This window comes from Cyprinus carpio, chromosome A1, assembly GCF_018340385.1.
Source record: "Cyprinus carpio isolate SPL01 chromosome A1, ASM1834038v1, whole genome shotgun sequence".
NCBI classification, from domain to species: Eukaryota; Metazoa; Chordata; class Actinopteri; order Cypriniformes; family Cyprinidae; genus Cyprinus; species Cyprinus carpio.
In genome coordinates this window covers 13,918,651-13,946,386 of record NC_056572.1, presented here as the reverse complement: position 1 = coordinate 13,946,386, position 27,736 = coordinate 13,918,651, and the positions used below count along the sequence as shown (strand labels likewise).

Here is a 27,736-nt window from a genome sequence, read left to right as displayed (position 1 = left end):
AAAAAATAAATAAATTGTGATTTATTAATTTGTTCCCGCAATGTACTAAAATGGCACACGATTAATATTTCATTCCCTCAATTTGATAAATCATGCGCACAATTTACTAATTTGTTCTCTTCATTTATATATCATGTGCACAATTTAGCAAAATGAGGGAACAAATTAGTAAATTGTGCACACAATTTATAAATCGAGGGAACAAAATAGTAAATTGTGCACATGATTTAACCTACTATTTTTTTTTCTGCATGCCATGTGCGGGGCTCCGTATTTTACATACGTGTTCTGAGTTTGGCAAAAATATTTTTTGGATAATTATTGATATTAACTCTCCAGAGAATCTTTCTGCACTTGTTTGGAAAACTTAGGACTAATTCGCAAAAGTAGGCTTATCAAAAAATAATTTGCAGTGTTGATCGAATCAGAGGTATGCATTTTGTCTGTCGTGAGCCAAGGATTCCAAGGATATAAGGCACTTGAGCCTGCAACTAATGGTTTAGGGGTTATGAGCGATTTTGTACTTTTGATTGCTGTAGCACCCCCATCAGGCTGATTGGGACAAGCCTTGATGACTAGACGTGTGAGTACTACCATCCCTCCAAGTTTCAAGTCTCTATGACTTACCAGTTGGTCTGCCCGATCAGATTTAGGTGGAGATTGCTGATCCTTGGCCATTATAACAATTACATTAGGGTTTCAGCGCTATGTGCTTAAACCCCTATTTAAAGGTAAAACAAGATTGTTTTTCTGACCCCATTGGCAGATATTTTTCTTGTTTAGTTAAATCTCATTTAGTTTTTTTATGGGCTTTTTATTGAGATATGACAGTAGAGAGATGACAGGAAAGCAGAATCGTCAAAGAACCTTGAGACTAGAATTGAACTCGGGTCGCCGCAAGTGCAGTTGCACTATGTGTCAACGCACTAACCACGAGGCTATTGGTGACGACAATCTCATTTAGTTTTAATAATTTTTTCAATAAACAAGACAAGCTATTTTGCGTCTTAAGTAAATATATCTTGATTTAAAAGTATTTAGATATTCATACCAGAAAGTGAGACAAAAACACTGAGTAAGAAAACAACATTTTGGAAAGTGTAAAAACTGCCCTTCAAAAATGAAGCTCTGGAAAATTGTATTAAATACAAACATTTAAAAAAAAAAAAAATCATTATTATTAAGAGCTGGGTATGCAGTGCAATGCATTAATCACTGATGGCTTATGAATTATGTGTTTAAAAGCACTTTTGAAGTGAAAACTGTTCATTCTTGTTCAACACCAGCAGCGTTCATTATGCAGAATTCACTGGCTTAATGATATTGTTATTATCATTAGTTCATGAGTTGACTGATCATGTTGAAAATTAGAGTAATCACTGCAGATTTGTGTAAGAACCCACAGGACATGCAAAAAATAAAATATCTCAATTGTTTCTCCTGACAGCAATGTGATTAAATGTCAGTGTAGCATTTTTTTAGCTGGCTCTCAGATGTTTTTCAGAAGTCATAGATCTTAATACGAACTTGAATGTTTCTTATGAAATACGGCCAAGATCAAATGATCTGCTATTCACATTAATTGCATAGCTCTAAAGTTTTACTACAAGACTTGTTTGTTTATTCAAGTTTCTCATATTTCAGAAATTTTAGGAGAATCTTCTGAGACAAAGAATTACTGGTCAAAAGTTTGCATTAGTTAGGATTATTTAATGTTTTTGAAAGAAGACCCTTATGCTCACCAAGGCTGCATTTATTTGATCAAAAATTATGAGATATTATTACAATTTAAAATAACTGTTTCTATGTGAATATATTGTCAAATGTAATTTATTACTGTGATACAAATCTGAATTTTCAGCATCATTACTCCAGTCTTCAGTGTCACATGAGCCTTCAGAAATCATTCTAATATACTGATTTGCTGCTCAAGAAACATTTATGATTATTAGCAATGTTGAAAACAGTTGAAAACTTATTTAAAATACATTTTAAAAATGTCTTAATTATTACAAACTAAAGCTCAAATGAAGAATCCGTTTAATTAACAACTAAGAAATAATACTGGTGCCTTACTGAACATTAAATCTGGTTGGAGCAGAAGTTGTCATGTTCAGTAGCTCTTCACTCTCAGGGTAATCAGTATTAAAAATATTTAAAGATTGCATACTGATCCGCAAAAGGCTTGTCTAATAATGTTGACTGCATGTAACACAGCTTGTGTTTGGGTTAGGTCTGTTGGGTTTGTCTTTACATTTCTGTTTTCACAGTGATGTGCTGTAGATAAGCAGCGTTCCTGTGTGGCACACAAGCTGATGAACACTAGCATTCACTCTAACTACCTGCTGTCAGGTGCTGCATTCCCTCCTGTCTGCTTGTTCATAGAGTAACACGCTAACTGTAGCAGGTGGAGAGTTCTGGCGACTCCATCAGATCCAGCAGAGCATTCGTGTACAAGATCAGTCAAGATCTGTGATAATCTCAATGGTTACTGTTCTGAATGATGTTGATTAGGACAGAAAATAATTGAAATAAATGAAATCATATTTATTTATTTAATTAAAGTATTTATTCAAAGTTTAATTCTAAATGTGTGATTATTGCAAATGTACAGTATATACATAGAGAGACAAACAGATAGGTCTATCTACTGTATCTATCTATCTATCTATCTATCTATCTATCTATCTATCTATCTATCTGTCTGTCTGTCTGTCTGTCTGTCTGTCCGTCTATCCATCCATCCATCCATCCATCCATTCAAATCTAATTATCCATCTATCCGTCTGTCTGTCTAAGCATCCATCCATGCAACAGTGGAAGATGTTGGGACAAGAGAAAAATACACACTGTTTTGAAATTGTTGCCTCAAGACTTTAGACGTGTTAACATGAGACTAGTGAGTTTAGTCCATTACTAAACAAGTAAACTAGATATACAATCAGAGTTATAGATTCTATTAAAATTATAGATTGTGTTTTTCTGTTGGTTCTTTTGCACGTCTGTCTCTTTCCTTTGGGTCGGCAGTTCAATGTTGATTGTGACAGAGCAAGTAAGGACTTTTGATTGTATTTAGAGAGTTAACTTCTTTGATTGTATCTGTTTCCACGAGTTCACCTCTGATGGTTTTACTTGTCGATCTGGTTCCGTGACTGGTGCATGACGTCCATGTGATTAAATCTGGTATACACGAAGTCGGCTTTATTATTAGACTTCCATTGTATCTTTTCAATAATGTTGTGTGTTTTGTTTAATTTTTATGTGCGTCTATATAATCTAAGTTCAGTGGTTGGATGACGGTGTACAATGGCATTTTCTGCCGTATTATTACAGTAATTCATTGACAGTAAGGTGTGTAAAAGCAAACACAGTTTCCCCACATTCTATTTTTTATTCTTCATTTCTGTGTCATAATTATTGGTTGTATTTTAATTGGAATTGAATTGGAGTGCATTTTTTACATGTAAAACTTTAAAAAATTAATGAGAGGAAAGTAGTAGTAAAACACAGTAGTAAACTAAAGTGAAGTGTCTAATCTTCTCTTAAATATACAAGAGAGAAACTTGTGTACTGAAAATGCAAATGTCATGCTTAGTCGACCTTTCCTAAATTTTACAGCTAAAGAAACAAAAAATATAAATGTGCTTTTATTGAAATACTAATGTATGTAAGTAGTGATCTAATTTAAAATAGGTTTTGCATTGTCTGATACTGATGTCTAGAGAGCAGACAGACAAATAATACTTAAAAAAGAAATTATACTTGTATTCTTCAAGGAAACATTAAATTAATCAAAATTGTCAGTAAAGACATTTATAATATTACAAAAGATTTCTATTTCAAATGCTGTCCTTTTTCACTGTCTATTCATCAAAGAATCCTGGAAAATAAAATGTATGATGGTTTCCACAAAAATATGAAACAACTGTTTTCAACATTAATAATAATCATAAACATTTCTTGAACAGCAAATTAGCATATTAGAAAAATTTACTAATGATGCTGAAAATTCAGGTTTGATCACAGGAATGAATTACATTTTAACATATATTCACATAGAAAATAACTATTTTAAATTGTATTAATTGTATTTTTTTTTTTGGTCAAATAAATGGAGCCTTGTGAGCAGAAGAGACTTCTTTCAAAAACATTTAAAAGATTTACTGACCCAAAACTTTTAAACAGTAGTGTACATAGTTTAAAAAATAAAATTTTTACTATTTTAATATTTTCAAATCATACAAAAAATATATGAAAATGTTTCGTTTCCTAAAAAAAAATAGCTGGAGTAAAATTTTCACTCTGAAATTGCTAGTAAATTTTACAAATAGTTGCACAGAAACGAACACATTGAATTATACATGAAATTTTGAAAGTAGAAAAACTGAAATAGTATTTTATCTGTATTTTGTATTTAGTAGTTTATCGATGTGTTTGTGCTTGTACCTCTTCTCTAAAAGTTTTCTTTTCTATTTCAGTTGTTCCCAGCAGTCTGATTGTGGTTCCCGATGCCCCAAACCCTGTGGTTCACGAGGGCGGATCTATCAGACTCCAGTGCAACGTCTCCCGCAACTTCATCGAAGGAATTTACCTGTCTCTTACGTGGTCAGTTAAGAAGGGCTCATCTCTACTAGAGGACCTGCTGACCTTTGGTCCAGATTTGGGTGTGACAGTTGGCGATGACTACATGCTGCGCTACACAGATGGCGGGATGCGTCTAGAAATGGGAAATGGCGTCTCGCACAGTCTTGTACTTTCCGGAGCGATGCCAGACGATCAGGGCATGTATGTGTGTACGGCCAAATTGTGGACGAGAGAGCAGGGAATCTGGAACCGCATTCAGGAGAAGACAATGGAGATGGGAGAAGTGACTGTCACCCCTACAGGTTAATTACTTTCTACAACAACTCGATAAAAATAGCTCAATTAAATTAATACAATTAAAATATATTGATAGAAATTATGTAAGTTTCACTTATGTTAATTTCCATTTTTAGGATAATTTTAGAGAAACCGTCACACTCAAATTCTGCTGTTTGATAAGGGCTGGGTATCGTTAAAAATGTTCATTATCGATATCGATAGCTTGACTTTGATATCAGTGCAAATAGTTTTAATAAAGTTCAAACAGTTTTTAGTTTCCACATCTTTTAAGCTACGTTTACACTAGTGAATTTTCGTTTTAAAATGCATAGACATAATCATAATTTATATTCATTATCCACTGATTTACTGATGAGCATTAGCTTCTGTTAGCGTGGTCGGTCTAAGTTTTCTCTTCCGTGATCGTTGTTCTGTTTAAAGTATAAGCAAAGTATAAATCTTATAAATTGTCTGATGTAGCATGATGCTAGAGTGTGCATGAATGGTCACGTAACTTACATTTTCGGTCGTGTAGTGTGGACAGAGATCTTTTCTGAAATGCAGTGAAAACGCCAGTATAAACGAGGATTGTTTTAATTTTAAAATGCCAATTTAAAACGAAATTTCACTAGTGTTAAGCCTTACTTTTATGGGGGTTGGGACGCTTACACACTACAGCCCAGAGGCACTTGAGTTATTGACTCGGACTCGAGTCGCACTCGAATCGCATTCCTATGGACTTCAGACTTGACTTCAGACTTGACCTCAAATGACTCCAGACTTGACTCGACTCGAGGAAAAGGACTCGTGAAAATTTAAAAAGCAACTTGAGTCTTTTATCCTTAAATACTTATACAACTGATATTCAAATGGCGGACCGCATCCACACCCCAGCATCCATCCAGACCATGAGCCGTAACACAGCAAAATTTTAAGTAAGAGGCGTGTCAAAACAGCGAAGCGGATCTTAACAAGCGTTCAGGGTCATTTATGATAAATATCTTTCAGCACTATATCCTCTAGTACTTTTATCTAAAGCCAAACTCGCTTTATTCAAGGCCTTTCAGCTCCGTGTGCTTTCTCTCTCTTCGGACTCTCTCTCTCAGAGCTGTGTATAATGGTGTTATTTTAACAACAACAGAAACACAGTGAACACCATAATTATAGATTATTTTCACTAAAACACAACAGAAAACAACAATTCTGTTGCAAATATAGTTTTTTTTTTTTTTTTTTAATATCTATCAGATGTTATTTAGCATTATTAATCGTTAGGCTAAGAACATTTCAAAAAAATCATGTCATTATAATTGGGAAAAGGGTTGTTAGATGTCTAGGATAGAATTTAAACTTTGAAACTGGTAGTTATCTTTATTTTTTGCTCAAGTTTATTCTGTCACATGGCGTTGCATGTATCTAAATGTAAAAATATAATAAATGTAATATATATATATATATATATATATATAGAGAGAGAGAGAGTTTTTTTTTTTTTTTTTCCGGACCTCTGCTTGGAACTTTAGTTGAATACCCCTGATTTATGTCATAAAGAAACTTTATTTGTATGGTTTTGCAATATCTGTGTCAAATATTTCCTTAGGTGTCTAGGTATTGGACTGTTATTACAGAATTTGATTACAGAAAAACATGGTAACATGGTAATGGATTTAAACATAACAGGCTGGATGTACATTAACCTCACATCTTAACACCTCTTTTTTTTTTTTTTTTTTTTTTTTTTTTTTTACAAAGCAGATCATAGATCATATATTTTGTCTATAGACTATAAAACAGATTCGTAAATAGGAAGATTTCAGTACATGAGGATTATGAATGGGATTTTTTTTTAGTGAGCCATTAAATGACTTGAGACTCGACTCAGACTCGTGACCAAAGACTTGAGATTTGACTGAGACTCCAGCGATAAAGACTTCAGACTTGAGTCGGACTCCAGGTTAAAGGGTTAGTAAATAAAGGGAATAAAAACATCATCAAAGTAGTCCATGTGACATCAGTGGGTCAGTTAGAATTTACTGAAGCATCGAAAATAAATTTTGGTCCAAAAATAACAAAAATTATGACTTTATTCAGCATTGTCTTCTCTTCCGGGTCTGTTGTGAGTGCGTTCAAAACACTGCAGTGACGCCGCTGATGTATGACGCTGCTGACGTGTTTTCTGGTGCGCCCAATAACAACCTTTCTGGACGTGGACAGTATACAGTGTATTCATTTTGAATTGAGGGTATGAAAGCTCTCTGACTAAATCTAAAATATCTTAATCTGTGTTTCAAAGCTGAACGGAGGTCTTACGGGTTTGGAACGACATGAGGGTGAGTCATTAATGACATAATTTTTATTTTTGGGTGAACTAACCCTTTAAAGACTTGAAAACATCTCTGCTACAGCCTTACATGTGAGCCAAGTTTCTGGGTGCAACCAGCGTAAACTAGTGTTTTACCTTGAATGCTTTTGTCATTTTTATTAGTTTTTTATTATGTAAATTAAGTTAGGAATTAATGTAAATTAAATTATGGATTAAATGAAATAAAAAAAAATATTTTTATTATATTTTATATATATATATATATATATATATATATCTATATATATATATATATATATATATATATATATATATATATATATATAATTGTACATTCAATAAAATAAAATAATAAATTATATTAGTTTTGCTTTTAAACTGTGTAAATTTAATGATGCATTCATTTAAATTAAATAAGAAATTATATGTTTTATTTTTTATAAATAAATGCATTTAATTTAATTGACAAATTGTACTGTATGTTTTAATTCTGTAAATTAAATAAGATTTTTTTAAATTATTTAAATAAAATTGTGCATTAAATAAAATTTAAATTATGTTAAAAAAGTTAGCATTTAATGCATCAAGTTTCTTGCTAAAGTCTTGAAAAGCAAATGTCAACTAAAGGAAAAGTGAATCTATTTAAAATTCTGACATGCACAATTTTGAGTGAACTATTCCTTTAATTCTCTTCCATTATGGCTTTATACTGTTGTGTATTTTCTTAATGTTGTCAATTTTATCAGTTTAGTTGTGTTGTGCCCTCTGGGGAAACTGTCATGATCATGATGCCCGTGAAATAATCTAATTTGATTGGATAAAAGTACTTATGATGAATCATTGTTATGCAGTTTGGTCGGGTGATCTACAACAATTGGGAGAAAATTAATAAATAAGTTGCATTTGGAGGAAAAAGAGAATGAAAGAGATTTGATTATAGTTGTTCATGTCATGTAGCGCTTCCCTCGAGAAGAGTAGATATGCTCTTTTGACCGGTTTTATCTTGTTTAATGTCTTCAGACCTTTCTCACAAACCAGGCTGTTTGAATTCTCGTTGCCGGTGAAATTCCTGCCTGGTTACCATATATACTGTCAATGTTTACTGTAGAGTTTTTAATTAAAATCAGGAAGACTGCAAGTGTCTACTGTCTACAGAACCATCCAGCAGACATTACACAAACACAAGCTCTCAAAGTCTTTGTGTTGTCTGAGATTATAACCAAAAGATGTTAAGAGAATTCAAATCTACAAAGCAGTCTGTGCCGTCTAAAACTGATGTGCTGAATATCACAGTGAGAAATGATTGAGAGTTTGCTTTGAGAAATTAAAGGAATAGTTCATCTGTAAATGACAATTCAGGCATCATTTGCTTACTAATGTTATTGCAATTGCTGAGTTGCTTTTTTCTTTGGAACGCAAAAGGAGATATTCAGCAGAATGTTCATGCTGCTCTTTTCCATATAACAAAATTATAAAACCAGGACAAAAAACACCATAAAAGTTATAAAAAGTCCTGAAGTCTTCTGAAGTCATATGAAATAGCTTTGTGTTAGAAGTTATTCACTGATGATATTTCCTCCGCTGTAGCTCTCAAATTTCATTTGCATTTAAGGGGCTTTTGCTGCGTGCAAAAAAAATGTGCATCATTAACATAAAAAGATACATGGATAACGACTACGGTTTGGGTGTTTTCCTCACAAAAAGCTGTTTTAAGTCTTTTGAATACTTAAAATCGAGCAGACGAGTCATAATGAATAATGTATGATAGTTTTGTGGGACATTTTGTAATTAATGGAGCAGCTTTTATTTTCCACCAAAGAAAAAGTTGGATGGGTTTGGAACAGTGTTATTTTTTTAGGGGTTCAAGCACGTAGTGATGAAACCCTATTGTAATTGTTAGAATGGCCAAGGATCAGCAATCTCCACATACACTGATCAGGCAGACCAAACCGTAAGTCGTAGAGACTTGAAACGTGGAAGGATGGTAGTACTCACACTGTCTACAGCGTCACCAAGGCTTGCTCCAATAAGCCTGACAGGGGCGTTACAGCAATCAAAAGTGCAAAATCAACATTAACTCCGAAACCATTACTTGCAGGCTCAAGTGCATAATGTCACTGGAATCCTTGGCTCACAATGGACAAAATGCATGCCTCTGACTTGATTGTCAATTTTCCGTTATTTTGGATCTTTTGAAAAACCTACTTTGGTGAACTAGGTGTTTTGCCCGATTGGAACCAAAACGGTCAAAAGAGGAGGGGCCACTTTTATTGAAACACCTATAACTCTTGAACGCAATGAGATATCTTCACCAAACTTGGTTCACATATGTAAGACCTCAATCTTTGGTCAAATTAAAACAAATGCAGAGCTTGGTCACTTGCTGGTGCTATAAGAGTGAAAAAAGAAAAGAAAAGAAAAAAAAACATAAAAAGAGCTATAACTAAGCAACCCTTTGTCCGATAAACTTGAAAGTTGGGATGCAGTGTCTTTGGCCAAACTACCACAAGTGTCTACAAGGACATTTGCGTATCTCAAAAACATGGCCGCCTTTGGCCAATTAATTTTAAGCATCTATTAGACAAAGTTAATGGAGGTCGTTCAGAACGAAACTCAATGGGGCCTGTTTGACTTATTGCCCTAAAGGTCTGTGAGAAGTTTGAAAGAAGTCAGCTACTGCCATATCACATTTTTCAAGGGTGTAAACAATTGTGTATTGTTTTTCACACATACACACAATATTCATATCATTTGATAGACCTCCTCATTCTGAACAACTTTGCCTACACACAATATTCATATCATCTGATAGACCTCCTCATTCTGAACAACTTTGCCTGTAGAACCACTGCTGTCGATCAAATCGTTCATTAAATACTCTCAGTTATGTCAAAATCCTACTTTTGTGAACTAGTCCTATAGGTTTTAGCTCAACCTCAATAAAACCACTTCAGCACAATTCTCTGGACTTTTTAGATCAATAAAAGTTGATTTTTACACTTTGGGTAGCTATAATGGGGTCATTTAGATAAGGGGTGTGGCCAAAGATACCCAAAAGCCTATAGATCCTGAAAGAAAACTCAAAACTTTACACAGCGTTCCCACGGGTCTTTGAAATCCTTGAAAGTTTGTGAATCTGAAAAAAAAATGTCAAGGCTCTGGAAAGTTTTTGAAAATATAAATAATTAGTTATATAGGTGTTTTTGAGTGTTTTTGTTTTTTTTTTGTGAGAGGTTTTTTGTGAAAGAATCCATATTATTCCTTCCGGTCTGCTACTGTGTTATTTCGCCAACACTTCGTGGCCTATGCATACTAGCTTGCTTGAGTTAGTGACGCACATTTACACATTAAGTTTCCTGCATAAGGTACTTTGTGTTGTACGTTGCCATGACGTTCATGCGTGCACGAAACTACTACAGTGGTACCTCAATGTTTCACAGACACACCGTGAAATTAATGTTGAATTGCTTTGCTTGTTAGGATGCAAACCCATGAGGCAAGAAAAACCTAAAAGTATATTCATATATCTTAAAACTTCTGGTTACATAATCCTAAGATGTTTTCACAGGGTTTCCACAGTGCATTAAATGTCATTAAATATATATATATTAGTGGTGGGCCGTTATCGGCGTTAACGTGCTGCGTTAACGTGAGACTCTTAACGGGCGATAAAAAAATATCGCCGTTAATCTATTCTCAAAGTTGGGTTGGGAGCTGGGTCTATACTATGCAAGCTTTGATGACTTTCACCGTGATAGTTTAGCGCACAGTATACCTAGACCAATTGCACTGTAGGGGGTGAGAACGAGTCTTCGAACCTGTGTGTATGCCTACTGTGAAATTACCAAGCTTCCCAAAAAAAAAACCTCGACAAGATTCACGCATGTTTCACACATACTCCGTCTGCAGTGCGTATGCAGTCCGTGTGCGTTACGTGTGTGGTGCAGAAGCAGCACGGACTCATTGTGCTTTCACACAGGACGCGTTTGAACTCGGTACTGATCCGCGGCTGTTTAGTCCACAAACACAGCATTTGTTCATTATTCTATATTTCAAACCGTTAAAAAAAAAAAAAAATGTGACTATTATCACAGAACAGTACAGTCTTTCATAATCATAGATATTAGTTTAAACTTAATAAATATAAACAACATATTATTCATGCATTTGACTTCTAGGTTTGTATAATAAGCTGCTCAAGCAAGCGACAAAACATTTAAACACAACAATTAGCCTACTTTTCTTGTTGGGATATCGCAAATATTTAAAATTAAAGCATCACTGACAGAAACAGTCGACTCTTGTGCCTTTTGCATTTAAATCTTTATTACAACCATCGCACGGTTCTTAATGAACTTTGTTTTTCTGCTTCCATAATAGTGCATAGGCCTATATCATGTTGCCTCGTTTATCTAAAGGTGCTCTTTTTCTTGTTTTAAACCTAGCCAAAAACCCATGTGTTGCGTGTGAAACACAGTAGGCTTTAATTTATTATTTATTTATTGTGAAATTACTGCATTTCCATGTCAATCCATGTTAATTTTTACCGCGAACAATGCGCTGTCATTTTAATTCAGCACATGCAGCACAGCAAAAATAGACTCGGTACGTAAACGATCACTGCACTGCTGCAGACGCACCGCTCCTGGAACGCACTGACGGACCACAACCGCGTGAACGCTGGAATCCGTTAACATGGGTACATGAAAAAAAAAAAAATGCAACGCATACGCACTGCAGAAGGAGTATGTGTGAAACAGGCGTAAGGTTGTTTGCAACTTGTGAAATGCGGAATTAGTTTACTGTAGGAGTTCTTCCAGTCTCAAGTACCACCTAAACGTAAAGCATCCCTTAGCTAATGCGGAAGATGCCGGGCCAAGCAATTGTAGCACAGGGGAAGAGTCGTCGTCAAACTACTATGTTTGAGTGCATCACAGCTCTATCAGTACTAACAAGTACATCATATTGAATATAATTTGAATGCCTTCGGCAGAATTCAAAAGAGCCATTTTAATCTAGATTAATCTAGATTAATTCCAAGATTACAGTGAGATTAATCTAGATTAAAAAAAATTATCTATGCTCACCACTAATATATATATATATATATATATATATATATATATATATATATATATATATATATATATATATATATATATATATATATATATAATATCCAGGATTATCACTGCATCATTGTCAAATTGAATGAAGAAAACAGTTGGTTGTGCTTTTTTTTTTTTTTTTTTTTTTTTTTTTTTTGTGGAAACCGTAGTAGTATATTACCATTCAAAAATACCATTCAAAAAACTAAAGTGTTGTTTTTTCTTTTTTTAATACATACTTTTATTCAACAAGGACAAATAAAAAGTGACAGTTAAGACATTTTTAATCTTTACAAAAGATTTTATTTCAAATTATGCTGATTCATTTGAAATATTAATGCTGAAATTTATGCTGAAAAAGTAAAATATATCATGATTTACACAAAAATATAAAGCAGAAAAAATGTGTTCCATACTGATAATAATAAGAACTGTTATTAATGATTGAGCACCAATAATCATAACAGAGCAGCAAATCAGCATATTAGAATGATTTCTGAAGGATCATGTGACGCTGAAGACTGGAGTAATGATGCTGAAAATTCAGTTGCGCATCACAGAAATAAATGATAGTTTAACAGATATTCACATAGAAAACATTTATTATCAATTTAAATAATATTTCTTAATATTACTATTACTGCAGCCTACTATTACTTGTTTCAAAAACATAATATATAATATATAACATAATATATGGCATTAAAAAGCATTCAATTAGATTTGATGATACCTGCAGAAATCCTGTTTCAATAAAATCCATGCAAAAGTTAATATCAGATCATTTTAGAATATGGTATAGGATGTAATGAATATTCTTCAGTTTTATGCAAAACAGAAATATGACAATTAGAATATCAGATCTCTGTCATATGGCCAAAAAAAAATGAAAAAAAAATAATAATTCTTTTTTTGTATAGTTGTGTTTGACGCATGAAAACTGTAACAATGTATCTTACAAGATAACACAATGTAACCTTGCTCTCACTTGAAATGTGTCCCCACATTAAGTCCTTGAATTTGAGGGTATTGGACCTGGAAAGTCCTTGAAAGGTCCTTGAATTTGAAGTTAACCAAGGTGTGAGAACCCTGTTTACAAAACTAGTTGAGAACATGTGTCAGATGATTTTTAACAAGCATGCAAAGTTTCATGGAGATCGGATCATAGGTGGTGCCGTAGAACTATAACTGACATAAAAGTCAACATTATAGGTTTTTATGGTAAATTAACTGGAATTGCCAAAAATGCTCTTTTTATTCACTGATTTTGCTGGTTACAGGTTTGCTAAATATTATGTAATGCATTTTTTTATTATGTGGCTAAATGCCTTAAAGCACTTGAATCCCAGTAATCGCTGCTTGCAGCTACAGTATATTTATTTTTGTTTTTATTATAGTATTTCTAAATATTTTAAAGGAGCTTTTATTTTTTATTTTCTGTTTCCATTTTAGATTTAGATTTTTTTTTTTTTAGTACTTTTTATGTACTTTTACTATTATAGTATTTAGATATATTTTTAAATTAGTTTTTTATTTTTATATTTTACATTTTAGTTTTAGTAATTTTGCTATGTGTTTTTATTATTTTTTACTATTATAGTATTTCTTCATATTTTAAATTATCTTTTATTATATATTTTCAGTTTGTATTTTAATTTAAGTTTTAGTAATTTTTTATGTGCTGTTTTTCTTTTTCTTTTTATCTATCTATCTATCTATCTATATATTTTTTTTTTTTTCATGTTTTATAATTTTAGTGCTTCAACATAAACTTATAATTTTGAGTTACTTGCCAAAGCAACATCTCTTTTAAGTTTAAGATTTTCATATATTCCTTTTTTCATCTACTACTTATATTTTAGTTTTAGTTAACAACAACAGCAGTTTGGAACAACATGAGGTTTAAGGTTGCATACTGGCATTTTCATGTAGTTTGTATTATTAAGATCTGAATTATTTCAGTTCCATTTCTAATACTTCTCTTTCCCTTTAAATCATCAGCGAACTCCCTCATCGTTCAGGTTCAGGATAACATCACATTATCCACAGGAGAGACGCTGCTCCTCACCTGTTCAGTTTCTGCTGAAGCCTATGTTGAACTGGAGGTGATGTGGCTGATGAACGCTACCCGTATTCTGGCCCATCTGAGTCGTGACGGCGTGTTGACCAACACATCTGATGTCGTGGACATGAGACGATTGGGAAAGTGGGATTTCCAGATCAAGGTTCATGGAGTGGAGATGTCTGATGCAGGACTATACGCATGTAAAGTAAACGCGTGGGTTCAGCGCGATGGTGGACGATGGTACCGGGTCGCGGAGAAGATTTCAGACCCCATAAGGGTTCATGTAATAAAGCAAAGTAAGTATGTTGCTTAATTTTTATTGACAGTCCTTTTCATGTTTCTGAAGTATTATTTATAATCTCATGACTCTTAACATAAACAACCCGTAGCATCTCATGTTTTGTGGCAAAGTGTGACATTTAGAGATAATGCCATCTGAAGCTCTTTACAGCTGCATATGAATGCGTTCTGATTCCCTCATCCATAAAATATTAATTGGATGTAGATTATTTGGTATTTAAATGGCATTAAAAGCATAATATGCCGTATATATTAGTGCACTGAAAATATCAAGATAATAAGATAATTTCAAGCGATAGTCTTCCTTAGAAGATGATTTACAGATCATGTTTTATCAGACTGATGTGGATGAGATGTGTTTTAGTATCATTTAAGGCCAGGTGATATAGGTAAAATTATTTTTCAGCTGTATATATCTTAATATATATCTAAATAGCTTATTTTTTTGTAAATAAATTTAAGGAACCATTTAGATACTGTTAGAAAGATATTTTAATACTACTTAATTAGTAAATAGATTAAAAATAATCAAGGCATTTTAAAGCATTTTTTACTAAAAGAACAAAAACTAAAATTATATTTAATAATTTTTACTTTGATTAAAAAGAATGGGGTCACTACAACTGTTTAAATATAAGTTAATACTTTTATTCAACCAAGGTGCACAAAACTGATCAAAAGTGACAGTTAAGATATTTATGTTACAAAAGATTTATATTACAAATAAATGCTGTTCATTTGAACTTTCTATTCATCAAACAATCCTGAAAAATTAACATCATAGTTTCCACAAAAAATATGAAGCAACACAACTTTTTCAACATTAATAATAATAATAAATGTTTAGTGAACAGCAAACCAGCATATTAAAATGATTTCTGAAGGATCATGTGACACTGAAGACTGGAGTAAAATTCTGCAAAGTTTTGATCACAGAAATAAATTACAATGTAAATATATTTCACAATATTACTGATTTTACTGGATTTTTTATCAAATAAATGCAGCCTTGGTGAGCAAAAGAGACTTCTTTCAAAAACATCTTAATAATAGTGCATATGAAAACAATAAACAGACCAATTTGTCTACATATATTTTATTTAAATGCTTCAATAAGTAAAAAATGCCTTCTGTGAACATTTTAGTGAAACCGCAAACTGTAAAGAATAAGTTTTAATAATTCACTCAAATGGGCAGTTTGAAATGATTCATGGAAATGAATTGCCATTTTTTGCGTTTGAAGTTTAAGTCATAGACGGTATTTAAAAATCTCTCTCTTCCATTATGAACTCTTTAAATGGAGTGAAATAATAACAATCATAAAAATATTCCCAATGTTTTATTTTGCCAGTTAAATTATCACAAATATGTGTGAATATTCAGAATATCGTAAATGTAAAACCACAGATAAAATCAAGCATGCATGCTAAACTAAGCATGTTATTTTACTGTCACTACCAGACAGGTTAGTTTTTAACCCATCCATCAATGTCTGCTGTCTAGAAGTGAAAGTAGAAATGTTGCATTCATTAGTTTTGCAGTCTGTTTAGCTCTGTCGTCTTAATAACAAGCTTCAGGCATGAAATGTGTGTGTTGGTGTTTTGTTTCTAAAGATTCACTCTGTCACCAGTTATTGCATGGAAGGCTGTGGGTGGTCATCCTAATGGAGGACTGTTGTCTATATTTACAGGCTAAAAGCCAGTTGCTCATGCTAGAAGTCAGCGTTAATCGTTTGGGATCTCATTGTCAGCATGATTCACAGGGAAGAGCTTCAACCTGTTTATATTGTTAGGAACTACAAGGAGTAGTTCACCTTAAAAGGCAAACTCTGGTGTGGTTTACTCATCTCAGTTAGTGTGAAATGTGTAGGATTTTGTTTTAGAAGATCACGGAGCTCCAAAGATACAGAAAACAACATTAAATTTGTTCATACGAATTTCATATAATCATTGCTGTGTTTGATTGCGCACATTTGTTGAGGATTTGACAGAATTTTTTATCATTATTCACTAAAAAACCTTCTATCCATCAACTCTTGTATAGCAAGAGTAGTAGTGCCAGGTTTGAGGTTATTAGGTGTATTTTTGTATTTTTGGTTTTTTATTTTTATAGTTTTTAGTTTTATTGTTTAATTTTGTTAAATTAGTAAAAAATGTTAATTTGTTTATTGATGTATAGATATATAAACATTATATGGAAAAGCTAAACTATATATATATACAGTACAGGTCAAAGTTTGGAAACATTACTATTTTTAATGTTTTTGAAAGAAGTCTCTTCTGCTCATCAAGCCTGCATTTATTTGATCAAAAATAAATGAAGAAAAAGTAATTATTGTTGTATATTTATTAAACTATAATATAAAAAATAATATTATTATTGTTGTGCAAAGCTGAATTTTCAGCATCATTACTCCAGCCTTCAGTGTAACAGTGTAACATCAGTCTATCACATGATCATTTCGAGAAAGCATTCTAATATTCTGAGTTATTATGAGTGTTGGAAACAGTTCTGCTGTCTACTATATTGATTGAATAAAAGGGTTAAAAAGAACTGCAATTTATTCAAAATAAAAATAAAAATTCTAATAATATATATTCTAATAATATATGTTCTTTACTATCACTGTTTTATCAATTTAAAACATCCGTGATGAATAAAAGTATTGATTTTATTAAAAACAAAAAATAAAAAAACAAATTACTGACCCCCAAATTACTGACCAGTAGTGTAATATTGTTATTACAAAATATTTATATTTGAAAAACATAGCTTCTTTTTTTCTTTTTTTTTTTTACTTTTTATTGTCATCAAAGTATCCTAAAAAAGGTATCACATGTTCTGAAAAAAAAATATTAAGCAGCAGAACTGTTTCCAACTTTGATAATGAATCATCATATTAGAATGATTTCTAAAGGATCATGTGATAATGATCCTAAAAAATTCAGCTTTGCATCACAGAAATAAATGATAATTTAAAGTATAATAAATTTAAAAACAATTAATTTTAAATTGTAATAAAATATATCACAAATTACATTTTTTTTCTTTATTTTTGATCAAATAAAATGCAGGCTTGATGAGCAGAAAAAAATTCTTTCAAAAACATTACAAAATAGTACTGTTTCCAAACTTTTGACCTGAGTACTGTATATAATATATAGTTTAGCTTTTCATATAATGTTTTGGATATTTTATTTTATATTGTTATATAATTATATATACATTATATATATATACTTATATATATATATATATATTATATAGGGCTATTTATATTAGGGCTGTCAATAGATAAAAAAAAAATAATCAAATTAATCACACCCTTTTTCTGTGATTAATCGCGATTAATCACACACTTCATGAAATTAAGCATAGACCATTTATCTTGTTTCACTCGCTCACTCATTCACTTCACTCACCCTCTCACCCACTCACTCACTCTCTCATTCACTCACCCACTAACTCACTCTTTCCTTCACTCTCTCATTCACTCACCCACTAACTCACTCACTCACTCACTCACCCTCTCATATACTTACACAATCTTTTTAACCTGCATTAATTGAATGTTATTATTGGTTTCCAGTATCTCAGCACCACCCTACTGTGATCTACAGTCATGTCACTTAAAGTTAAAGAGAATTTTGTTATGTTTCCTGATCTTTAAAAGAGCCGCTTTCATTTCTTTAAAACAGCTCTGAATGTTTTGGCTCTCATTCCTCACACACGGTTCCAGGAAACAGGTCTCTTACCTGACCTGTGCAACTGCTAATGTCTGCACTTGAGAATGTATTTTTGTGTGGGATACTGAAAAGTATTATTTTCCTCTCCTTAGTTTTGTCACTTCCTTTGCTTTGGATGCTTTATGACACTTTTGATCCAAATCAGTTTTAAAAAAGTAGGCAGCATGATTATGCTGTCTTCTAAGATTAATCTTTTCCCTCAAACTCTAATGGGGCCTCACATATACACTGTTCAAAAGTTATTTAATGTTTTTTATAAACAATTTCTTATGCTCACCACAGGCTTATTAAAGTTAACTAAAACCATAAAAAACACATACTGTGTATATATATATATATATATATATATATCTATATATATATATATATATATATATATATATATATATATATTATAATATTATATTATATATATAATATAAATATATATTATATATATATAATATTGTCACGGGGGGGAAGAAAACACTCGACAAGAGGTGCGTGAATTAAATGCCCCGGAGGGTGGGTTTATTGATAAGTGAAGGGTGCCTGGTGAAGTGTCCTGATCTGCTTTCTGCTGGTTGGTGCTTCCCGTGTGTTCTCCGTGCTCTTCGGTGCCAATCAAGGTTGAAAGTGGGTGTCTGACGTGCTCCAAAGTGTGTGGCCTGTTGGTCACTCGCTGCTTTCTGTGATGGAAGGAGAGGGGGATTAGACCAGTGTTGCATTCGGTTCGAGAACCCCCTCTGAGTGAAACATGTGCTCCTTTTAAATGTGCTGGCTGATGGGGAGCAGCTGTGACCGATCAGGCACAGGATCAGACCCCCCGGTGACGAGGACGTGCAGGTGTTTTGCTTTGGTTTCCAGGGCGACGCTGATTCCTCTGGGAGTGCTCGTCACATTTCCCCTCCCCTAAGCGTCGTTACGGTCTGGTCCTGCGAAGACATGTAGAAAGTAGGGGTGAAATTAGGGGAGGGTGGGGAATGACCCCTGACAGACCTGCATAAGCTGTCCAGATCCGGGAGCCGAGGCCATCGGCGTTCGCATTGGTGGTTGGCGGCCCCAGCTCGATGGCGGACTTCGAAGTGGAAGTCCTGGAGCGCTAGGAACCAGGGAGTCACCCTGGCGTTGGTGTCCTTGGCGCGGGCCATCCACTGTAGGGGCGCGTGATCGGTTACCAGGGTGAACTTGCGGCCCAGGAGGTATTACCGGAGCTCCAGGACTGCCCATAACTGATGGCCAGGGCTTCCTTCTCCACTGCGGCGTTACTTCCTCTCGGCGAGGGGACAGCTTCCTGCTGGATGATGTAGATGATTGGATGCTCCTCACCTTCCTGGATTTGGGGAGAGGACACGCTCCTAGTCACTTGTCGGAAGCATCGGTCAGCAGCAGGAAGGGGCAGCTAAAGTCCGGGGCGCTCGGATTACCGGCGAGGACGTGAGGGCTGCTTTCACCTGGGAGAAGTCTTCTTCCGCCGACGGGGTCCAGCATACTTTCTCCGGCTGCCCCTTCCTGGTCAGGTCTGTCAGGGGGGCGGTCTAAAGAGCTGGTGGTAAAAGAGGAGAAGTTGGGGATAAAACAACGGTAATACCCCCGCCAAACCCCAAGAAGGCTCGTACCTGGGTCTTTGTCTCGGGTCTTGGTGCGGCGTGGATGGCCTCAACTTTCTTGTCTTGCGGCCGGAATGAGTCCGTCTCGGCCGACGTTGGTAGCCCAGGTACTTGGCCTCAGAGAGGGCTAGGTGGCATTTTTGCGGGGGTTGGCGGTAAGTCCAGCCCGCCGGAGCTCCGAAAGCACCCTCCGCAGACGATCCAGATGTTCGTCCCACGCCTCGGAGGTGGACCACGACGTCATCCAGGTAGGCGGGCCGCGTAAGCTTGGTGAGGCCGCAGGAGGATGTGTCCATCATCCGCTGGAACGTCGCGGGGGGGGCCCATGTAGGCCGAAGGAAGGGTCCGGTACTGCCAGTGGCCACTGGGGGTGGAGAAGGCGTTTTTTCGGCTTGGCGGCCTGGGAGAGCGGTACCTGCCAATAGCCCTTGGTGAGGTCTAGGGTGCTGCTGATATACCGGGCCCTTCCTAGCCGGGTCCAGCAGTTCATCCCACCCGAGGCATGGGGGTACCCGTCGATTCGGAGACTTCGTTCAGGCGGCGGAAGTCGTTACAAAAGCGGAGGGTGCCATCATCCGGCTTTGGGACCATCACAATGGGGGCTGGACCACGGACTCCGGGATGGTTCTATTACTCCCCCCCCAACTTTAGCATCTGTTGGACCTCTTCCTCAATAGCCTGCCGACGAGCCTCCGGGACTCGGTAGGGCCGTTGCCTACACAATGACTCCTGGGGGGCGTCCGGATATGATGTTGAATCATGTTGGTCTGCCCGGGCTGAGAGGAGAACACATCCTGGAACTGACTGACCAGGTGCTGCAGCTCCGTCTTCTGGGCAGCCGAAAGGTGGGGGTTGACATCCACAACCAAGGGCTCGGTGAGGCTCAGGGCAGCTACTTGGTCCCGGGTCCCCCACCCATTTCTTTAGGAGGTTGATGTGGTAGAGTTGCTCCGCCTGCCGTTGTCCCGGCTGTCTCAGGCGGTAAGTGACTGGTCCAATCCTCTCCACGACCGAGTAGGGTCCCTTCCAGGAGGCCAGAAATTTGCAGGCGGAGCTGGGGACCAGGACCATGACGCGGTCTCCCGGTTGGAACCTCCCGTGGTTGGGGCTGCCCGGTCGTAATGACGTTGCTGCGCCTGTTGGGCCCTGGTGAGGTGTTCCCGGACTAACGGCATTCACTCGGTCGATCCGTTCCCTCATTTGCCGGACATGTTCGATGACGGTACGATGCGGGGCCGGCGCTGCTGCTCCCACGCTTCCCGGGGCCACGTCCAAGAGGCCCCCGGGGTTGTCGGCCAAACAGGAGTTCGAAGGGGGTGGAGCCAGTTGAGGCCTGGGGAACTTCGCGGATCCCAAAGAGCACTTAGGGGATCATGAGGTCCCAATCCCGCTTGTCCCCGCCGCCACAACGTCTGAGCATTTGCTTGAGGGTTTGGTTAAATCTCTCTACGAGGCCATCAGTTTGGGGGGTGATAAACAGTGGTCCTCAACTGCTTCACCCGCAGCAGCCGGCAGAGGTCAGCCATTAGCCGGGACATGAAGGGGGTTCCCTGGTCAGTCAGGATCTCCGAGGGGAGGGCCGACTCGGCTGGCCAGTAGAAACAGCTCCTGGGCGATGGACTTCGCGGGTGGCCTTCCGCAGGGGGACTGCTTCTGGGTACCGGGTGGCATAGTCGACGATGACCAGGATGTGCTCGTGCCCCTCGGGCAGACTTCGGCAACGGCCCCACTATGTCCATTCCTATCCGCTCGAAGGGGCACCTCGATGATAGGCAGCGGGATGAGCTGGCTGGGGGGAGGAGTCCTGGGCGACGTGGCCTGACAGGTCGGGCAGGCTTGGCAGAAGAACCGCTTTACCCTCGGCGTCCAGGCCAGGGCCAATGGAAGCGGGTCGCGGATGAGTTGAGCGGTATTGGCTGCCGCGAGGTGTCCTGCCATGGGGTGGGAATGGGCCAGCTCTAGAATGGTCTCGGTCTTGGCCCGAGGGCACAACTAGTAACCTTTTCTCCTCCCCCCTATGCTGGGCGACACAATACAGCAGGCCATTCTCTACAACAAAATGTGGGAGAGGGTGGGTCGCCGGGGAGGACGTCCTCTCCATCCACGACTCGCACCTGGCTCCACAAAACAGTGCTTGAGTCGGTCGTCCTCCCGCTGTTTCCTTGGCGAAAGAGCCCCCTCCAGCGGCCTGTTGGTAGACATCATAAAACAGATTAGTGGACTGGGAGGGGGCCTCACCTTCTTTCCCACTGTCGGAGGCGAGCAGGGCCGGTCGGCGGCGGGGTCCAGGCGGCCGCCTCGGTCTTCGACGGTTCCCCTTGGGGCTGGCAGGCTGAGGAGTGGCGGCGGACAGCAGCTTCTCGAAGCCGGGCCAATCCCTTCCGAGCAGTATGGCCACCGGCAGGTCCTTCACCAGGCCTACCTCCACCGGCCAGGTGGCCCTGGGGGGATGAAATGACCATCTCACGGGCCGGTCCCTTGGCGACTTGTCTCCGAGCACACAGGTTATCGGTAGGAAGTTTTTTCCGTCCGCTTCGAGGGGCGCACAGTCCGCGACTGGATGAGGGTGACCGCACTGCCTGAGTCCAATAGGGCCCGGAACCGTCTTCCATCAAACCTTCACCTCTGCTTCGGGGCTCCCGCCGGCACCTGTTGGTGAAGGTGATGCAGCCTGCCAGCCAGGCTGCGCGGAGGCGACAGTGGTTCTGCACTGGGCATGGGCTCATCTCGCGGTGGGGGAACCGTCTGGCCTGCTGACTGGTCGCGCGGTGCCTTCGAGCGGGCGTCGCTCCTGGACCACCCTCCGGGGGAATGGCGGCAGCCGTCTCCTGCCCCCTGCCCCGCTGTGATGGACAGCATCCGCCAGCTCGATCGCCTCCACCAATTCCCGGAAGTCACGTGGTTCCTCATGCCACACGGCCTGTCGGTGGGCGCGAGGCAGTGCGCGCAGGAGGCGATCGACCACCACTCGTTCTGCTTACCTGCGTTTGGGGTGGGGTTTTCCTTCCAACAGCCAGTGCTGGGCCATGCGGCTGATGGTCGGCCGCCTGGGCAAGGGCTGGAACCGGGCTTGTATTCCCACTCGTGGAACTGCTGGGCGGCGCTCCACAGGAGAGAAGGCCCAGCCTCGCCAGGATCTCTCGCTTAACTTCAATATAGCTGTCTGCACTGTGTCAGGGGGAGCGAGAAGTAAGCCCTCGGTGCTGCACCGGTGAGGAGGGGTGCCAGCGCACGTGCCCACTCGTCCCTTGGCCATCCCTCTCGGTGGGGCGGTGTTTTCAAAGACCGAAGGAGGCTTCCACATCGTCCATCGGCCGTCATCTTAGGTAACAGTGACGGGTGGCTTGTGCCAGAGGCTTCAGGTAGCGGAACGCGCTGGGCCGCGGCCGCGGCCCGGTACGGCGGCGATTCATCAAAAATCATCCGTCCTGCCCAGGCGAGTGGCGAGGTGTGTTTCGCTATTTGCTGCTGGCGGTGCTTACTTCAGCGAGGAGGCAGTTGTAAGACGTCCTCCATCGCGGGGACTGCGCGAGTGCCGCCTTCCGTGGGTGCTGGGTGACAGAAACAGGGAAAAAAAAGGAAAAAAAAATTAGGCGTTGGGGCGGTGATCTGTCGGTGATTCCTCACTGTAATGCCCGCATTTCTCCACCACTGTCACGGGGTGAAGAGACACTCGACAAGAGGTGCGTGAATTAAATGCCCCGGAGGGTGGGTTTATTTGATAAGTGAAGGGTGCTGGTGAAGTGTCCCTGATCCGCTTTTTCTGCTGGTTGGTGTTTTCCTGTGTGCTCTCCGTGCTCTTCGGTGCCAATCAAGGGAAAATGTGGTGTCCTGACGTGCTCCAAAGTGTGTGGGCTGTCGGTCACTCGCTGCTTTTCTGTGAAGGAAGCGAGGGGGATTAGACCAGTGTTGCATTTGGTTCGAGCACCCCCTCTGAGTGAAACATGTGCTCCTTTTAAATGTGCTGGCTGATGGGGAGCAGCTGTGACCGATCAGCCGGTGACGAGGACGTGCAGGTTGTTTTGCTTTGGTTTACAGGGCGACGCTGGCACAGGATTTGGTTTACAGGATTCCTCTGGGAGTGCTCGTCACAAATATATATATATATATATAGATGTATATATATATATATAATTATATTATATATATATATATATATATATTTCCCGGAAGTCACGTGGGTTCCTCATGCCGACTGATTATATATAATCATATATATATTATGATTGAAAATAAACTAAATAAACTAATACATAAAAATGTATAAAAACTTTATGGACATTTTTTACAAAAAAAAAAAGATTACAATAAAATGACAAGACACAACAAAATTACAAAAAAAACCCTAAAATTAAGCTGAAAATATAAAAACAATCACGTGTACTCTGTTTATACTATAGAGCGGCAGTACTTACCACACATTTTACAAGGTTAGATATTTTGTCAGTGGTGCTCAGAATCTACTAATTATTTGCCATCGTCCTCAGTCATCTCTCCTACTTACTCTGTTTATGTGGTAAGTGAAATATTATGTACTGTAATGTAATAGGCTCTTAGCAAACGTTATTTGTTTTCCGTGTCTTTCTGAATTTACTATGTACAGATAAGTGCAACAGTAATATGTATTATGTTTATTTCAAAATTTCAGAAATTCAAAAGGTACTATAAATATGCACTGATGTAAATTTTAATAGTTATTTATGAATTACTTTAAGTATTACAGAACATGAAGCACCTTTTCATCGTCATTGTTTTGTCTGATGCACTCAACCGAACGTTCTAACCACGACCTTACCCCCCACAAACATTCGAATTTCCGTAGGTGGGAATTATTTTAATGATATTCTAATGGGCCGCGTTGTTCAAAAGAACAACATTTATATAATTTATATCTTTTGTAACATTATAAATGCTTTGACTGTCACTTTTGATCAATTTAATGCATCCTTGCTGAATTAAAGTATGAATTTCTTTATAAATGGCTAAACTAATTAAGACAATTTACACCTCACCAGAACAGACAATGAATGCATTTCCAAGTGTGAAATATCTGTTCCTCACAATTATATTGCTATAAACAAACTCCTGCCAGCATTCACAGAATGTCACTCTTGTTTATTTGTCTTGTTGTGTTTGCTCTTATAGTTCAATCTCATCATTGAGCTCTTTAATACACTCAATCCAACTGACTTTAGTTTGACTCCTTGGAGAAACACCGCTGTGTGTGCAGCACAATTATTTGGGCCTTATTTTTGCATTGTAAGATCAAAGTCTGCACCTGTGGTGTCTTGAGTTCTTGATTATGAAGTCATGTTGGAGGTGGTGCGTCTCTTATTGTGGTTTTCTGATAAGTGCTGTAAATAGTCCTGCACTCTTGGCATGTTGTAGTTTGTGCCATTATCAACCAGTTTTGAAGAACGGCGTGTTTATTGTCATCTGCACAGTGCTCAATCAAAGCAGTGAAGTGCACTAATACCACGCTGACATACTGTACTGCCTGAACCCATGCCATATGCTCAGAGATCTTATGAAGAAACGCCGGCTGAATAGTTGGGAAAATAGATGAAGTCTGTCGAGAATTCAGTAGCTGTTTTTCATCTTGTCATGCACTGATGGATGATTTGTGCTGCTCAAACTCATTAGCGTTAATGATTTTAAGACCCGGTGAGCCCAGCAACCATAAACCATGTTAATTCTATATTATCTCTAGTGTTTGGCCTGTTTATTGTATCGTTGTGAACATACAGTATGTCACGAGTCTCTTAGATTAAAATTATATATATATATATATACTATATAATATATATATATATATATATATATATAATATATATATATATAGATTATATAATTTTTTTTTTTTTACATTTTACTTGTTTTATTTTGTTTTTCCTTTTATTATGTAATTTATATGATAAATATAATATTTGCTTATTTATTTTTTTATTTTATTGAATTAATCTTGATGATTTTTTTTTATATTTTTTATTTCCTTGAGTTTCTCTATTCTGTTCTAATTTCTAAAGAAAGTGTTTGTTTTTTCTATTAGTCAGTTCTACTCTATTCTGATGAATACAATTATTATTATTAGTGAATCTTTTGACTTATTAAATGATTCTCTATTATCTATTTTATTCTGATTTTTAAATATATATTTTAATTAGGTAAGGCAAGACAAGTTTATTTATATAGCACATTTTATACACAATGGTAATTCAAAGTGCTTTACATAAAAGTAATTAAAATAATCATAAAACTCACAATAATAAAAGCAAGGAATTAAATTTTAAAATGATTTTAAAAACAGTTTCAAACAGTTTAACACAATGATACAGGCTGGTGAGGAGACCATAACAATTGTCCACCCTGCTGGTGATAAAGGCATGAACAAGTTTCTCCAAGTCTTGACTGGAAACAAAACATTTTATTCTTGCAATGTTTTTTAGATGATAGTATGCTGATTTAATTACTGATTTGACATGACTACTGAAACTAAGGTCTGACTCCAGAATCACACCAAGATTCCTGACTTGATTTTTAGTTGTTTGACCCCTAGACTCAAGGTATGTATTCACCTTGAAAACTTCATCTTTGTTTCCAAATGCAATGACTTCAGTTTTTTCTTTGTTTAACTGAAGAAAGTTTTGGCACATCCAACTGTTAATTTCATCAATGCATTGGCAGAGGGAGTCAATGGGGCTGTAGTCAATTGGCGATAATGCTAGGTAAACCATCATCTGCATTGCTGTGATAGGCAATTTGGTTCTTTCTCATTATTTGAATGCGGTGCAAGAATTGAGCCTTGTGGGACTCAGCACGTCATGGACGTCCACTTAGACATGCTCTCCTATACTCACATAATATCCTTTCCCTTCTATGTATGACCTGAACCATTTAAGGAATAGAACAATTAGTTCTATTCTGGTTAAAATTATTATTCTAATGTTAGTGTTTTCTTTTTTTAGATTTTATTCTGATTCATAAAATTAAATACTTAAGAAAAGTAATTACTCATGTTAAATTAATAATAGTAATTTTTATTGAATATTTTTCATTTATTGAATGATTTCCTATTTTATTCTAATTTCTAATGTATTTTCTGATTAAATGTTCTTTTGTATTTTATAAAATTATTGGTCTCTCATATTATTCTCTTATTTTTTTTCTTTTGCCAGTTTATTCTATTCTGATAATAATAATAAAATATATTTTTATTGAGACTTTTGAATTTTATTAAATTAATATATATTTAAATCTGATTTCTTAATTTGTATTTTGATGAATTATTCTATTTCATTATTCTATTCAGTTTTTAATATTTCATATTCTATTATTGTAACTAGTATTCTAATATGATTAAATTATGTATTACTATTATTATTATTATTATTATTATTATTATTATTATTATTATTATTATTATTGATTTTTACTTAACTTATATCCTGATTAATTGTTTTTTCTGATTTTTATAAAATAATTTTAATTAAGTTATTTTAGTCAATTCTGTTTTGTTCTGATTTTTCTTGTCTGTTCAGATTTACAGTTATATTCTCATTTACTGTATTAAGTAATATTTTATTATATTCTTTTCTATTCTTAATAAATGAGAGATTTGAGATTGAGAAATGAGAGCACTTCAGCAGTGTTGTTTTCCATTGGTAGCTAATCTCCAAGTGCTGATGTAAAAAAAAAGAGAAGGATCAGGTGACCTGTAATCTAAATTTACCTTTCACTGCATT

General features: G+C 37.0%; 1 protein-coding gene across 1 annotated transcript in view; it reads left to right on the top strand.

Annotated features, from left to right (window-relative positions):
• ptgfrnb (prostaglandin F2 receptor inhibitor b) overlaps nucleotides 1-27,736 on the top strand; it is a 59,916-nt gene that overhangs the window by 9,054 nt on the left and 23,126 nt on the right. The window contains exons 3-4 of the mRNA XM_042746076.1: nucleotides 4,479-4,886; nucleotides 14,296-14,655. Coding sequence (XP_042602010.1) covers nucleotides 4,479-4,886; nucleotides 14,296-14,655 — 768 coding nt within the window. The remainder of the gene's footprint in view (nucleotides 1-4,478; nucleotides 4,887-14,295; nucleotides 14,656-27,736) is intronic.